The sequence below is a fragment of the Aristolochia californica genome, unplaced genomic scaffold (assembly GCF_029961685.1).
Source record: "Aristolochia californica isolate CCGP_79_NKW_82.1479 unplaced genomic scaffold, dmAriCali1.0.hap1 SCAF_9, whole genome shotgun sequence".
NCBI lineage: Eukaryota > Viridiplantae > Streptophyta > Magnoliopsida > Piperales > Aristolochiaceae > Aristolochia > Aristolochia californica.
In genome coordinates this window covers 554,140-567,068 of record NW_027182290.1, presented here as the reverse complement: position 1 = coordinate 567,068, position 12,929 = coordinate 554,140, and the positions used below count along the sequence as shown (strand labels likewise).

General features: G+C 38.7%; 1 protein-coding gene across 6 annotated transcripts; it reads left to right on the top strand.

The window, feature by feature from the left end:
• Positions 1-249: 249 nt before the first annotated feature.
• On the top strand, positions 250-12,520 carry LOC137941042 (serine/threonine-protein kinase PEPKR2-like). 6 transcript variants are annotated; one of them, XM_068786266.1, is made up of 6 exons: positions 250-418; positions 2,911-3,005; positions 3,104-3,153; positions 3,280-4,099; positions 10,374-10,670; positions 11,775-12,520. In XM_068786266.1, exons 4-6 carry the CDS (start codon positions 3,355-3,357, stop codon positions 12,128-12,130), a joined length of 1,398 nt encoding a protein of 465 aa, XP_068642367.1. In that variant the 5' UTR covers positions 250-418; positions 2,911-3,005; positions 3,104-3,153; positions 3,280-3,354; the 3' UTR covers positions 12,131-12,520. The 6 variants fall into 6 exon arrangements, with proteins under 6 accessions (XP_068642367.1, XP_068642362.1, XP_068642368.1 ...); XM_068786261.1 differs by adding an exon at positions 2,407-2,721 and having other exon boundaries at positions 3,104-4,099; XM_068786265.1 differs by lacking the exon at positions 250-418 and adding exons at positions 1,651-1,678; positions 2,407-2,721 and having other exon boundaries at positions 3,104-4,099.
• Positions 12,521-12,929: the final 409 nt, after the last annotated feature.

Genomic DNA, 12,929 nt, shown 5'->3' with positions numbered 1-12,929 from the left:
ACAAATGGCCTCTTATTAGAGTATAGTATCTATACAAGTACCGGGTTTTGTTAAGGTGTATCCATTTTTAACTGTTAAGAGAAAATTATTCCAAATAAAAAATATTTTATTAAATATTAATTGTTAGATTTTTCCAGAAAATATTGGTAATCTTTTTTTCTCTAACTATTCCTGGAAATACATGTCTAGCAGAAAATTTCGTATCTCGATTTTCCGGCCAGGGTTTTCCAAGCAAAGCGAGGCCGGAAAACCGTGTGCTGGAAAATTATCGGGCTATCTAATATGCCTGACAGTCTCTCTCCGGATCTCCGCTTCATTGCGTCTCGGCGCCGCGTCACTGTCGCTACCTTCTCCCCATTCTTCGTTTCGTCTCCCTCTTCTCGGCCTCATCTCCCCCTGCGATCCCGCCGTCGGACTGGTAAATCTCTCTCTCTCTCTCTCTCGATCGGGCGATTTACTTTTGCACAAAAGACTCGTGTTGCTCACTGCAATAATATTGTGTGTTGTGTAAACTCGTTACTGTAATGGACGAGATTGGTTATCTATTGTGTTTGTTTTTTACTTACTGAGGAGAAATTTGGGCCGGTTCCACCTGGTCTGCTTGAGATCAACTTTCCCTTTTTTCAGGATCCTAGTACATTAGCGTTGGTTTATAGGAGTAGATTCCATTTTGTGTATTCGATTAGACATACATTTTTCTTTACGGGTAGAACTTCTTGTATGAGGAGTTAACCGTCACGGATTCTTTGGTTCTATGAAATTGAAAGCGCTCCATATCCGTCCAAGGACTGGTTCGAAAACAAAGGCTTAAGTATTTAAACTGAACGAATACCCGTCTTTAAACTGGTCTCGAAATTGACTAACATGGACTCTTGAAGTTGGGATGGTTCTCCTAGCTGGAAATAAATATAATAGGCCTCGTTCAAGTGAAAGTTTTTTAGTATCCTCTTTCTCGAAATAGTAAGGGAGGGATGTTCTGTGTCTCTAACTTGATTCAATCTAGTGAGAAAAGATTAGATACATGCCGCTGTCACTTATCTTAGGTGAAGTTCTGATTTTAGAAGATAAACTATCTCATTCAAAAGTTATGAGGACGGCAAGCTCATCTGCTTCTTATATTGCAACAACTACATTAATGTAGTGACACATCTGATCTTTAGTGCATTTTTATCTGAATAGTTAACCGGGTAACAAGCATGAAAACATTCAAGACATCTGGAAAGCGGTGGTGGTTGTTTGATCAGAAGTTTCTTCTGTGATGGATGATTCAGTACCTGTGTGATGGCTAAAAGAGATGTTCTCTGAATGACATTCCGATTCAAAATTTTCCTTTTTTTCTATGTAAGGGGAGGAATCGGTTTCATGAATCTTTGTTGTATATTTAACTCAGCACAAACTAAGTCTCATTTGTTACCACATTTTAGTTTTTTGTAACTTGAAACATCCTATGAAGTTGTGATAAAAATTCCCTTTTTTTCGTTTTTCAGTTTTAATGATAGGAATTCTGGACCTTTTCCTCGAGTGGGCTTATGGTTTTGATCTGTTTCATGTCTATTAGCTTTATTGTCTTTGTGGTTTTTCTTCTTATGAGACATTTGACACGTTCAAGACAACTTCACGAGTATATCTAGATATGAGTAGCTGCAGAACTTTTCAATGGAGATACTTTGTGTTGAGGGTAAGTTAATTTGTCTGCTCTTAAATATGAACCAAATAACAGAAAGCAAGTCCAGTAGGTTTGTCTGAAAAAACTAGAGGCAGCAAGATAATATTTTTACTAGCTGAGAAACAAAGTTATTTATTAAATTTTTTGAAGAACTCTACATTAGTGTTATCAGAATCAGATTGGCTTGGCTGGTTGGGTCAGGTTCAATTGGACCTGATGTCTTCATTGAGTCTGAAGACACACAATCAAAGTTTACCAGGCCTAGTTTTACTCCTTACCTAGTAATCTGTTTGACCAAGTCACTGAGGGAGGGGGGAGGGATGGGCTAGCAACTTCTGGCATAGACAAGAGGAGTGCAGCTGCCCCTTTTGCCTCTCCATTTTTCAGTACTGCTGGGGGAGGGATCTCCAACCTCCTCACCCCTCTCTCTTATTGTTATTTAAATTAATATGAGCATGTAGCAATCTCTAGTTGGGACTTGAGATACAGCTTAATGGTCTCCTGAAAGGTTTTCCAGTTGGGAGTATAGAGTTAGAGACTTGTTAGACCTGGGATTGTTGATTATAAACCCATTCTGATAAAGTGACCAATAAAAGGTGTACAATCTTCTGTTTGTTGCAGACTTATGACCAACTATAATAGTTATTATATAACATTTTAGTAATCTAATTAAATTAAATAAGTTTATCTTACTGAAGTATAGACTATACTTAATTGAGCATTGTCGAATCTTCTTGCAGGGCCACTTCCACTTTTATTGGTGTGACGTGTGTGGGCCCATGTTCACTTGTGCACATTCGTATGCACTATTAAGGGAAATTACTCCTAGACCCTGTACATCGTCCAATGTCTAATGACTAACTGTGGTGCCTGATAAACTTTCAAAAGGAAACACAAGTAGAGCCTAGTTAGGAGGCTAAAAGGTGTTTCTCGTTGTGGCGGAGAAGTAAAAGAAGCATGTAGACTGCAAGTTCTTCTAATAATCGCCACTTCAAACATTTCCACAATAAAAGCACGGCTTGATTGTGAAATTTGGTTGTTGAGAATTCAAATTTGTAAGCTTTTTGCTATATTCATTTCTCTTGTGCTATTATTTTTCCTCTCTGCTACGTCTCTTGGGTTTTATTTTGGTTATGGAGTATCTATTGTTCATGTTTTAGTGCCTTGGGTGTCAAACCTTGGTTTTTCTTTTGTTCGAATGGTGAAACTTATGGGTTTCATTTGGTTGGTATGCCAAATTTCAGTTCATTTGTATGATTTGCGGCCTGGCGATGCTGACTTCTTCCTGCCTTGCGTCAGATGCGGCGGAAGAAGAAGAACAAGAGGCTTTTGCTGAAAGGTGGGAATTTGCTCTTCTTGATGCTCCTTGCAGAGCTTCCTTCTTCTTTTAGTGGCAATTGCTGAAATTTATGCTCACATTGGTTTGTGTTGCTGCAGGTTTAAATCAGTTCTTGAATCTGTCTGGAGAGCTGTTTTCTCCTTAGTTGGTCCGAACAGATTTTTATCCTGAGTAGAACAATCAAATATTTTATGAATCTTTTTTGCTCCCTTTTTAGGAGTTCCTTAATGTTATGAGTTTTGACTTTTGGAACTTAGATATATCCTGCTTGCAGAAGGACGTTCATTAGCTTCATATAGAGAGTTGGAGAACTTTTTTGGTGTCTGATAGCTAAACGTTGCATTTCGATATGGAGTTGCTACGGCGGAAGAGAAAGGGTAGTGGGACAGAAATTGAACCGGAACATTGTATACCAGTGCCATTGTCACATATTGGGTCACACTTATCATTGGAAGATCGTAGGCAGAAGAAAAAATGCAAAGAACAGAAAAAGACTGACCTTATTGGTTCTTGTAACAGTAGAGTCACTGGCATTGTCACAGCCCCACCTTGTGGAACCTCAGGATCTGGTTCACCTGGAAGAGGCCATAAGAGGAAAATAGGTTGTATTGAATCCGCTACCCGAATAGGTAGAAAGAAGAAACTTGAGCAAGATTACATATTGGGACATGAGATAGGTCAGGGCAAGTTCGGGTGTGTGAGGGTCTGTCACAGTAAGACTGGTGGGGCAGAGTTTGCCTGCAAGAGTTTGAAGAAATCAGGTGGAGAATCTGTTCACCGGGAGGTGGAGATTATGCAACACCTTTCTGGGCATCCTGGTGTTGTGACTTTGCAAGCTGTATATGAAGATTCAGATTCTTTTCATCTAGTGATGGAACTGTGTCCAAGGGGAAGGCTACTTGATGACATGGTTAAAGAAGGGAGATATTCAGAACAAAGAGCTGCTAAGTTGCTGAAGGAGGTTGTTGGGATTATCAAGTATTGTCATGAAATGGGGGTTGTTCATCGAGATATAAAACCTGAGAATATTCTTTTAGCAACTGCTAGTCAGCTGAAGTTGGCAGATTTTGGCTTAGCGGTTCGAGTCTCTGATGGTAATTCATCTACAGACTTAGGTGTCTTTCTAGATTTTGTTTGAATTTTATGATGTCTTTTATGATTATTCTGTCCAACAAGTATTTTTAAAGTTGCATGCCTAGTTCTTCATCTGCTTTGGTTATTTTTCTTTGTTGTTGCCTGAAGTTATGTGACAGCTAGGTCATTTATATATGTTATTACTGTGGTCTTATATATATCCAGCTTTTCAACATATATGGAGATAAGATCTATATTTGCAGCTGTGACAACTGACAATCATACTTGCACAAGCATGGTGGTTGCAGGTGAAAAATTGTTAAAATCTATGTAAGGGTATTTTTGTCATTTACCCTTCTGGTATATGTATCTGGAGATAACTACAGGTTATATTTCATGTTAGGAGCTTATATTCTAAGTTTGGTGAGATTTGGATTAGTGTTGCTGAAGTTATGAAGAAAGGAGTTATAATGGGCATTATTGTACTTTTGTAATAAAACTCACTTAAGTTAATAAAAGGAAAGGAGGACTCGATTTCTCTCCTCAATGTGTGCAGCCTCTCGCACACTTTCTTCTCTCTTCTCTCTATTTTTTCTCTATTTTTTTCCTTTTTCCAGTTTCTTGCTTTTTACATGGTGTTAGAGCAGTAAGGTCCTGTTTCAAACCTTCATAGGCGTTCTTCTTTCCTCTTCTTGAAGTTTGCATATTTCAAAAAAGGGGAATTTCCATATGTTCATCTGATTGAAGTTAAAAGTCAGGCCTTTTTCATTTCTTTCTACCATAATCCTAGGGTTAATAGTTGCTACTGCTGATTAGATTAGTTCTATGAAAGTTTTCTGCCCTTTAAATCTTCTAATTTTTGCCTGCATATGCTCTCTATTGTAAGCATCACTTCTGATAGGTGACACGACCAGTAATTGACCGTAATATTGGTGTTATTGCTTGGTTTTTGGACTATTGGTGGTTGATTTGGTTTGAGATACAAGTCTTTGCTATTTTTCGTGCCCTAATTATGTTATGTGGCATCCACCTAGTCTGCGCATATCTAGATTATTGACTTTTGTGAGTTTTTGAGATGGCTGATTCCAATGAAGTATTTACGCCAACTGAGGAGACAAGTTATTCAGATGGCAAAGACATCATTGTGATAAATACAGAGAAGTTGAGTGGCCAGAATTACCTAAGCTGGTCAAAATCAGTTCAGATCTACCTAAAAGCCAATTGTAAGACTAAATACTTGAGAGATGATCTCCCTATTCCAGTGAACGATGATTGGGAAGCTAAAGATAGCTAAGTCATGATTTGGTTGGTTAAAAATATCCTACAGGAGATCAGTGTTTATCTCCCTTTTACTACTGATGAGAAACATTTGAGGATACAACAAGGGCAAATTTATGTTGCAAACTTTTTGGAAGGTCTCGAGCCCGAGCATGATGCAGTATGAGCCTAGTTGCTTGCTTCAGATGCAGTTCCTTTGCTCTGCAATGCATTTAATAGGGTTTTGCATGTAGAACCAGTAGTGCCCCACATGGTAATAAGAAAACTCCTACTATTGCTGTTGCTGCTGTTAATATTCAGCATGAATCTTGTTAGTAAAAGCTAGTCGTGGCCATGGTGGTAGCAGCAGAGCAGAGGCCAAGAGGGCTCAAGCCATGGCAGAGGTAGAGGTGATCAAAGGTGTGCCATTGTGGACATACCAATCATATTTCAGAAAAATATTAGGAGAAGTATGGTAAACTAGCATGGGCAAATTCTTTTGTTTTTAGGGGCATTGAGACCTTTCCAACTCTTGTATGCATTATTGTACATGGTGCTTCCGATGAGATGCACTAATTAATTCTAAGGATGGCCCAACTGACTTCTGCTTCTAGGTCTGTGCTTCAATCCACTCCTCTTGCTACAACTACTCTAGCAAAGTCGAGTCAGCTTTACATGTGCGTCTAGTGTCCACATGGTTTATTGATTCTGGTGCATCTTCTCATATATTGGGTATGTCTTTGTTATTTTTAAAATTTAGTCAATCTTCGCCATGTAAACAAGTTACACTTGTAGTTGGCTCATCTTCGGTAGTTGGAGTAGGATCTATTCAGCCTATTTCTTCTTTGCTTCTTGATTTTGTTTTATTAGTTCCTAAATTTTCTGTCATTCTTCTCTTAGTAAGTCAAATCACGAAGTCTTTGAATTGCTCAATAACTTTTCATCCTACTCATTGTGTGTTCCAAGACTTCTAGATGAGAAAGATGATTGGTTCAGGCCATCAAAGAGATGGATTGAATCACTTGGAGGGATCTTCATCACATGCTTCTTCTGCACTTCATATACATGGTACGCCCGTCTAGTGGCATCTTCAACTAGGTCATCTGTCTCCAACAAAGTTATCCTCCTATATTGTCATCTCCATCTTAGTTTTAGTGGGAATTCTGTGAACTTTGGAAGCATCATTTACTTCCTAGTCAATCTTCTAGTCATAGTCTTTTTGAAATAGTACATTTTAATGTATGGGGACCATGTCATGTAGTCAATACATTTGATAAATAATTTGTGTCATTGATTGATGATTTTAGTAGATCTACATGGGTGTATCTACTAGAGAAAAGTCGGAAGTGTCTGATGTATTCCAAAATTTTTATAATGAAATAAAGACTCAATTTGGTGCTTCAGTTTGTCTTTTGTGTATCGACAATGCACTTGAGTTTATGAACCATAAATTTACTTTTTTTGTCAATCCACTGGCATTATTCATCAATCTTCCTGTGTGTAAAATGCTATTGCTGAAAGAAAAAAATTGCCATTTGCTTAGAAATTGTGTGCACGTTGTTATTTCATATGTATCTTCTTAAATATTTTTGGGGCGATGCGGTTCTCAAGTTTTCTTATTAATACATGTCGTCTTCAGTGCTTGGTGGAAAAAATCCATTTCATTTTCTCGAGTCTGATATTGAGTTATTTCCCTTGTGTGCTCTTGTATTTGGTTGTGTTTGCTTTTTACGTCTTTGGTTCCACAACAGATAAACTTTCTGTCAAACGCCTAGCCAATACAACCTAAAAGACCGGTCTGTTAGATGCAGAAAGCAAAACATTTAACCATAGTGGACGAAACCACTCTGACACCCACCGTTCTCGGGTTCGGGACTGCTGCACTCCGGGATTCGAACACGGAACGTGGTGCCCAGCTCTGATACCATGTCAAACGCCTAGCCAATACAACCCAAAAGACCGGTATTTTAGGTTGTATTGGTTAGGCGTTTGACATGGTATCAGAGTTGGGCATCACGTTCCGCATTCAAATCCCGATGAAAGCGGTAGGGAATGGGAGCGGTGGGTGTCAGAGCAAGGTGGTTCCGATCCACTTGGGTTAGGTTCCGTTCGCCCCTGGTCCACTTGGGTTAAGTACTTGGCTTTCCGCACTTAACAGACCGATCTTTTGGGTTGTATTGGCTAGGCGTCTGACTCGGAACTCCGAAGTTAAGCATGCTTAGGCAAGAGTAGTACTAGGATGGGTGACCTCTTAGGAAGTCCTATTGGCTAGGCGTTTGACATGGTATCAGAGTTGAGCATCACGTTCCGCGTTTGAATTCCGACAGAAGCGATAGGGAACGGGAATGGTAGGTGTCAGAGCTAGGTGGTTCCGGTCCACCTGGGTTAGGTTCTGTCCGCCCCTGGTCCACATGGGTTAAGTACTTGGCTTTCCGCACTTAACAGACCGGTCTTTTGGGTTGTATTGGCTAGGCGTTTGACACTTTCTCCTAAAGCTGTGAAATGTGTTTTCTTAGGGTACTTTAGAACACTAAAGGGGTATAAATGTTATTGTTCATCAACAAGAAAAACCTGTCCTCTAATATTACATTTTTTTAAGACCCCATATTTCTACTTGTCTGGTTCATTATCTAGTGTTGCCCTTCCGTGTAATCCTATTGCTCTTACTTTTGTGGTAGACTTGTCTTGTTCATTGCTACCAATTCAGTATCCAAACCATTGTAGGTGTATCAACACAGAAACCATGTGACAACACTACAAAAGACCTACCTTCAATTTGAGCTAGCACCTTCTTTGTTTGAGGTACCTGAGGTAAGTGATCTTCCTCTTCTCGTTGTTGTCCATAAAGGTGTTTGTACATGTACGGGGTATCCTTTTTCTTAGTTTGTATCTTTTTATTCTCTATTAGGGTCCTTTGAAACGTTTGCTCTATCATTATCTTTTTGTATTATTCCTTCTTCAGTGCAGAAAGTGTTGTCATCTCCTTTGTGAAAATAGTGCGGAATGCTCCACTAGATCGTGGGACATGGATACTATGTGAGTTGCCTCTTGGGTGACAGATGTGGGATGTCATTGGGTATATATTGTGAAATACAATGCTAATGGATCTATTGAAAGGTACGAAACACACATTTTGGCTAAAGGGTATACCCAAACTTATGGTATGGATGTATTTGAAACTTTTTTCCCTGTAACCCTGTTATCTTCTGTTCGGATACTTGTTTTAGTAGCAGTGACCTAGGGCTGGCCATTACTCCAATTGGGCATTATAAATGCCTTCTTATATGGTGACTTGGATGAAGAAGTGTATATGAAGAATTCAATACAGAACTCAGAGACAAGACTATGTATTTGTGGCTGGTAGGCAAGTTTATTTATGCCACTGTTTCACGTCTAGGTATATCATTTGCAGTTACTATGGTCAGTCAATTTATGGATTGTTCCCATAAGATTCATTTGGAGGCAACTCAAAGAATTTTTCGATATTCACAAGAGAAAAGGTTTATTGTATGAGCCCATGGCCACCTGAAATTGATGCATATTTGGATGCAAACTATCCAGGATAAAAATTGGATATAAAGTCCACTACAGAGTATTGTGTATTTGTTGGTGGACTTAGTGATTTGGAAGAGTAAGAAATAAAATGCAGGTGGCTCGCTCAAATGCAAAATCTGAGTACAGAACCATGGCTCATACTGTTAGTGAACTTTTACTACAAGATTTGAGTTTTCATACTACAAAGCCCATGACCATCCACTATGATAATCAGACGGCTATCTTCATTGCTAGCAACCTTGTGTTTCATTGGGGCTTCTTGATACATATGTTCCAGTTTGAGCGGAAGTGTTAAATCTATGTGAGGGTATTTTGGTTATTTTTCACTTCTGGGATATGTATCTGGAGATAACTACAGGTCATATTTCATGTTAGGAGCTTATGTTCCAAGTTTTATGAGATATGGAGTAGTATTACTTAAGTTATGAAGAAAGGACTTACGAGGGGCATTATTGTACTTTTGTAATATAACTTACTTAAGTTAATAAAAAAACAGAGGTGGGCTTGATTTCTCTCCTCAATGTGTGCTGCCTCCATCACACTGTCTTCTCTCTTCTCTCTATTTTCTCTCTCTTTCTTTCCTTCTTCCAATTTCTTACTTTTTTCAGAAATGTTTGTTTGCTAAAAGGGCCATTTTTAGGTTTGATGGTCTCTAGTTCACATTAATGCTTCTGAGATAAAAAGGTAATAGCTGAAAATAGAAGTTTAGGCATAAAAAAGGGGCATGTCACAGATCAGGTATATGGGCTATTTTTTTTTTTTTTCATGAAGTTTCTAATCTCTCCACTTCTTGGAGGATTGATTGGAGACATGTGCCTTCCTCTGCTAATGACCTTGGTGATCATCTAGCTAAAGTGGGGGTCTCCTGCGAGCACCTTTCCGTAGGAAACTCCCGACCTATGTAATCTTGGGACAAATTGCCTTTGTGTCAAGCTTCATGGATCATTTTAATTGCCTTTATCTATAAAAGCATATTACCATTTTCAAAAAGAAAAAGAAAAAGATAGAAGTCAGGTATAAGTTATGGAACAAAATCGAGCAAGATTAGCTCGTTTATGTCATAGCCATGGGACAAATAAATTCATCTTGAACATATTTCCTGTTCCAACACAAATAGTTTTTCTAAAAAGTCATTTGTAAATGACGATTATTATTGTTTTATACTTAGAATGTATGTAAAAGTCTTCAAGAAAACCTAGTACAAACCAGTTACCAATCACCCTGGCACCAATTACACATATGCTTATTTCTCAGGTTTTTGGTTGTTGCTTCATAAGGGTTATCTGTTTCCTTTTTTTTTTTTTTTAGCTTGTTACTGTTTATTGTCTCTCAGTGGACACCCGGTTTGAATGATGCCTGTCTTGTAGTTTTGCTGCAGTGACCTCTTCGGTCAATGCACTAAAAACTGTTTATCTTCTTCTCAATTTCTTTTTAAGTAGTCTTGGAAATGGAATTAAAGCTGACAAGAAAAACCTCCTGCAGGTCAGCACTTATCTGGTTTGGCTGGAAGTCCAGCCTATGTGGCCCCTGAAGTTCTCGTTGGCAATTACACAGAGAAGGTTGATATATGGAGTGCAGGAGTACTCCTTCATGCCCTATTAGTGGGGTTTCTCCCATTTCAAAGAGAGTCGGTAGAAGCAGTTTTTGAAGCAATTAAAACTGTTAAGCTTTGTTTTCGCAATGGAGTCTGGGAATCTATTTCTGGGACTGCTCGTGATCTAATTAGCCGAATGCTGACAAGGGATGCTTCAAAAAGGATATCTGCTGATGAAGTATTAAGTAATCTTTTTCTCTTTCCCCCCATCCACTCTTTTCTTATGTTTTCTCTGTTTCATATGTTTGCTCACGTGTTTTTGGTGGTGTTTTTACTAGTTTCAGCTTTATTCTAGTGTCATGTTCAGAACCCATGCTATTTGACAGGATTTTCATACTTTATTGTGAACTAAGATATTAAATAGAAAAGGTTTAATAACACCCTCACTTCTCTTTGGAAAATCATGAAATTACACTCTTCAATTGGAAAATAGATAATTATACTGAATTCTTTTCCCTTGTCCCATTCTCTGTTTGCATATAGCAAATGCTCTTAATAATCTAATAAAATTTTATTCCTTTAATTTTATTTAATTAAGAAGTTTTTTAGAAAAGGAGAAAGGAGTCATCTCTTCCACCTGCCCTGACCTCGGGAGAAAAAAGGAAGAGGTAGTGGTTGGAGGAGAGTAGGCCCTCTCCAGAATGCAGGTTTAAGTGAAGGGACATAGATGCTCCCCTTCTCTCTATTTCTCCTGCAGAAACAGTGAGAAGATGGGGTGTAGGAGGGAAATTTGGTGCTGAGATTGAGAGAAGTGGGTGGGATCAGAGAGGGGAGGGGCTTCCCCTTTCTCTATTTTGAATGGGGGCCTTCTCTTCTTTTATCTCACCTCTCTATTTCCATCACAAAATGAACAGAGATTCCTGAAAAAAGGAGGCATCATTTCTTCAGTCATGATTTCTGAGCAAACAGAGAAAGATAAAGAAGTGGTGTCCTCTTCCCCACCCCCTATCTCTCTCCAAGGTCAAGGAGGAGGAGGAGGAGGAGGAGGAGGAGGAGGAGGGCCCCTTGCTTTTTCTTAAGACCAAAAGATTTTAATTTAACAAGAATTGATGAAAGGGTGAAAGGAAAAAGATCTTTTGACTCATTTTCTGGTTGACAGATGGGGAGGGATGAATGTAATGAAATTTGAAAACTGTGGGTGAGTATAATTTTGCTCTTTTTCAGTGGGTGTGGCTCATGAAGTGGTATTCCATTCAAACTTAACCATTAAAAAACAAAGTCAGAGCTCTATCATATTTTTATTAAGTTGTATCAGAGCTGATCTGATTGTTACCACTGATTGGTTCCAGGACATCCATGGCTCATGTTCTATACAGTATCCTCACTACAAACACTAACTGTCAAATTGAAGCCTCAAATCCTTGGAGGACCTCATCAAACCCAAATATCAGCAGTGGATTTAGGTAGATGTATGCTACCTGTTACACGCCTACCAGATGGCTATTCTAGAGATTTGTCTTCAGGAAGTTCAAATCCGGAGACAGATGAACAAGAAGATTGTGATCTAGTTGATGCACTTGCAGCAGCAATTTCACGGGTGAGAATATCTGAACCAAAGCGGAGCAGACTCTGTGGACCTGTCATTCCGATCCAACAGGAATGCTCCTCTAACATGAAGGTTAACAACCTCTGTACAGCATTTTGAATCTGATGAGATGACATCTGACCTGCAATGACCGACCATGATACTGCTGGGAAGCTGACTTTAACTCGAAGAAAGGGTGAGAACGTGACGGAATTGGAGATTCAACATTCAGGGTCGTGATTAGGTGAACCGAATTCCCTGTATTTAGGTGTGTTCCATGGCTAAACTTTGACCAATTATTACTGCCTGGGGAAGGGTTAGGATTACTCGCGTGTAAATCTCTTGTAAATATGTCGATCTAAGTTGGGAGTGATTTTTCTTTTATTGATACTATGGCCATGGACCCTTAGAGAGATGTTGCTTAACGATTACACTGACACTACCACATCTAATCAGGACTTTCGCCTGGTTTACTATTAATTTGAAGTCCTTTGAGTGTGATTAGTCGCATTAGTGAGTACGACATGTAGCCAGGCAAAGTCAAGTTCATTGGTTTGCTTCTTTTTTTTTTTTCATTTTATTTTTTCTGGTCAATTGTTCTGGCCTCTCTTGATTTTTGTGGTGGTCTAAGGAATCAATAGTTCTTCCAATATTGTTTGTGACATTAATATTGTTAATTGGGTCAAATTAATAGTTTTTCCAATTGTTTATTGTGTAATTAATATTGTTATTTTGGTAAAATTAACTAACCTCTGTTTGGCTATAGATATATAGCTCGATCTTTCTCTTTCTTAATGTTTTGTAGGGTAGAAACTTGTAACGGAAAATATAAAAATAAGAAGACGTCGGAGGTCAAGTCTGATGGGCGATGGCAACCAATCGTTCCAAGGTATAGTGTAAATGACAGCAAAGAAGCGAT